This window comes from Brassica oleracea, chromosome C9, assembly GCF_000695525.1.
Source record: "Brassica oleracea var. oleracea cultivar TO1000 chromosome C9, BOL, whole genome shotgun sequence".
Taxonomy (NCBI): Eukaryota; Viridiplantae; Streptophyta; class Magnoliopsida; order Brassicales; family Brassicaceae; genus Brassica; species Brassica oleracea.
Window position 1 is genome coordinate 26,005,676 of NC_027756.1, and position 3,416 is coordinate 26,009,091.

The following is a 3,416-nucleotide window of genomic DNA, read 5'->3' on the forward strand; positions in this document are numbered from 1 at the left end:
GATCGCGGGTCCAGAACAATTATCTTGTAAACCCTACTTCCAAATTCGCTGAGTCGGCTACGCTACTCACCAACGAACTGGGGGACTTACTGTTGGGTATGGGCCTGACCCTCCCAAAAGGCCCACATGATGATTGTCCTGACACATGATCAAAACAGATGAGCTCGGCTCGTCGACTTGCGAGCTAGTAGTCGACTCGACTTCAGACTACTTTTAGCCGGCAGAGCGAACGACCGTAAGTCTTCGGCTCGACGACTCGGTTCAGCGGCCCGACACCTCGGCCCAATCGTCGAGAAGGCCCGATAGGTCAAGTCGAATTAGGTCAACAGAAGACCGTCTATAAAAAGAGGAGGAGAGACAACGATGAGGGGATCCGCAAATCACAACACACTTACTTTCGGCTAGAAACTAGGGTTTTACATCTTATTCTCGCCGACCTGTATTCTCCGGAAAATTAGATTTCGCCGGTTCATTTCCTTGTTTTTCCCTCCTTGTAACACGACTGAGCGTTCACTTGATCTAATAAAACACGTCTTTGTCTTGACCCACCGACGAGAACTCGTCCTTTTCTCTTTACTAGTTTATCGACAGTCTCGGTTCAAACATCTCTGCTGGATCTTGATAGAAAAGAAGAAATTTTGTGATTCTCAAATACAAGACTTTGAAGACTTGTGTTATCTAAAGTATAAACGATCATTCATGTATTGTTTTTTTTTGTAGGATGGAAGAAAATTGCAAGTTGCGAAACTGGGATGAGCTTATCCCTGACGCTCTTGGCTTAATCTTTAGCCACTTACCTCTTCAAGAGGTGCTAACAGTTGTGCCTAGGGTTTGCAAAGCATGGAACAGAGCTGTAACTGGATCTTATTGCTGGCAAGAGATAGACATTGAGCTGTGGTGTAACCGTTGCCACCAGTCCGATCATCTCGATCGAATGCTTCAGTTGTTGATCAATAGAAGCTCTGGCTCTTTGCGGAAACTCTCAGTCACTGGCCTTCAAAATGACTCTATCTTCTCCTTCATTGCACAACAGTGAGTTTATCTCTGGCTTATTTTGCTTATTATGAACACAGTGGGAAGAAGCTCGAAGCAGTCATAATCTACATTTGTGTCATTTGCCTTCAAAATGACTAGTTGTCATGTTAGAATCAGTTTAAGAAGCTTTAAGTGTTTATAGCATACTTTAGTTTCTGACTTAACACTTTCTTTTGTTCCTTGTTTATTTTTGAAAGTGCTGGTTCACTTAAAACCTTGAAGGTGCCGAGAAGTTGTCTGAGCAATTCAGGTGTTGTAAACGTGGCCGAAAAGCTTTCATCTCTCACTTTCTTGGACTTGAGCTACTGCTGTAAATTAGGCCCAGAGGCGATACAAGCCATGGGCAAACACTGTAAATCCCTGACAGAGTTCTCCAGAAACATGCATCCTTTGGACGTAGCGAGTGTCGTCTCTCACGACGATGAAGCTTATGCGATTGCCAGGACGATGCCGAAGCTGAAGCGGTTAGAAATTGCATACCATCGAGTCAGCGTAGAAGGAGTACTCAAAATCTTATCATCTTGCATTTTTCTTCAGTTCTTGGAACTCCGAGGCTGTTGGGACGTGCAACTCGACAACAAGTTCTTCAAAGAGAAGTTTCCAGATATGAAAGTGTTGGGTCCACGCGTGATTGGATTCTATGATATGATAAACGACTGGGAGGATTGCTGTTCGGATTATTTCTCAGATGGATCTGATTACTTGGCATGGGAGTTCCTTGAGGATGGTGAAATGGGAGAGTATGAGTTTGAGCATGGTTGGGACGATAACTTTTATGCGGATAGAGTGAATATCGACAGGGAACCCCATATTTGGCCGCCATCTCCATGAACCAGGTCTTGTAATGGTCGTAGCTCTCTACCCCAAAGTTGCTTCTACCATGGGTTTTAGCCTCATATGCGTCTTTGCTCTCTGTATGTGTTGCTTGAAACTTGTTTGGCTTTTTCGTGTTTCTCTAATCTTTAACCGGGCTGGTTCTTGGCTTTTGTGTTTCTCTTTAACTTAGTGATGTTTAGATTCATATTTTATATAATATATAGATATATATAGGAATGTGTATATGTATAGAATTGGAGATGTCAAGTTGATTCATTTTTTTTTTTTTTGGTCAACTCAAGTTGATTCATAAGAAACAAAAGAAGTGAAGAAGTTTTGACCAAAACAAAAAAGAAGTGAAGAAGTTAAAGCACAAACTGTTGAAGAAGAATTCAAATGAGATGGGGTTATTCACATTAAAGCTTTTTAGTTACTCACCTCTTCGTTATATTGAAAGGATGGCTCAGTTTACTTTATATTGATTCCGTATCCTTCATTCTACAGTTCTACTTATTTACTTGTATAAACTTGTAATCAGTACCAAAGCTCAGAAGTTCATTGTTCAATCAGTAAAAATAGGCCCTATGGTCCCTACCTACCTTTAACAAGTTTGCTAGGTCTGAGGTAGCCCTAGGTATTCGGTTCGGTTTCGGTAGGAATTATTCGGTTTTCCGGGATATATAAGATAAATCATTCTTATGCCTAATAGGTATTTATGAGATTTCGGTTCGGATTCTTCGGTTCCGGGTCGGTTTCGGGAACCCATTTAATATGTGAATGAAATATATAAATACAAAATATATTAGTTAACATGTTTATCTAAGTGGTCTAGTAGTTACACATTTGCATATCCGTCAATTTGTTATTTAAAATAGAAATATCATATATATTTATAATATAAGAGTTCATAAAAAATAATGTGGTTTGGTGGTAACAATATTCTCACTTTTTGTGTCCAATCAAGGTTCGAGTGAGGTTGGTGCGTTTTACCTTATATCAGAAAATTAAAACTTGTTTCCTCGGATATTCGGATACTCGTTGGGTTCCGTTTCCGGTTCTGGTTCAGTTATTTCAGATATAAAAATATAGAAACCATTCGGATATTTGAAAGTTTTGGTCCGATTTTGGTTTCAGTATTCTGGTTCGGGCCTTCGATTCCGTATTTCTGCCCAGAACTAGTCGGAGACCTTATTTTCTAAACTCAATCTACTTTGCTCGGATTGAGAATTCAAGTCACCCAAATTACTGGCGGTATACATTGATTATGAAAACACTATTACACAGATATATTCTCAAATTATCTTATACAGTTGAGGTAAGAACTATTTTACATCCTATATTGTATAACATGTCCAAATTAAGCCATCATGCTATATGTTTCCGAAATTAAAGTTTCAAGCCTAGATCTACTCAGAATGGAAGTTCAAAATCTCCCTACAATTATAATTAGAAACTGCGTAACCCTTATCCTTTGGTTTATTGTTTTACCAACCAACTATTGACCATCTAAATATAATACTAACTTCGATTAGACCCATTAATATAACAAAACTCACACAATCAAA

General features: G+C 39.3%; 1 protein-coding gene across 1 annotated transcript; it reads left to right on the forward strand.

Annotated features, from left to right (window-relative positions):
• Positions 1–721: 721 nt before the first annotated feature.
• On the forward strand, positions 722–1,866 carry LOC106317667 (F-box protein FBW2-like). Its single transcript, XM_013755449.1, has 2 exons — positions 722–1,032; positions 1,233–1,866. The coding sequence occupies exons 1-2, from the start codon at positions 722–724 to the stop codon at positions 1,864–1,866; spliced, it is 945 nt and encodes a 314-aa protein (XP_013610903.1).
• The last annotated feature ends 1,550 nt before the right edge of the window (positions 1,867–3,416 follow it).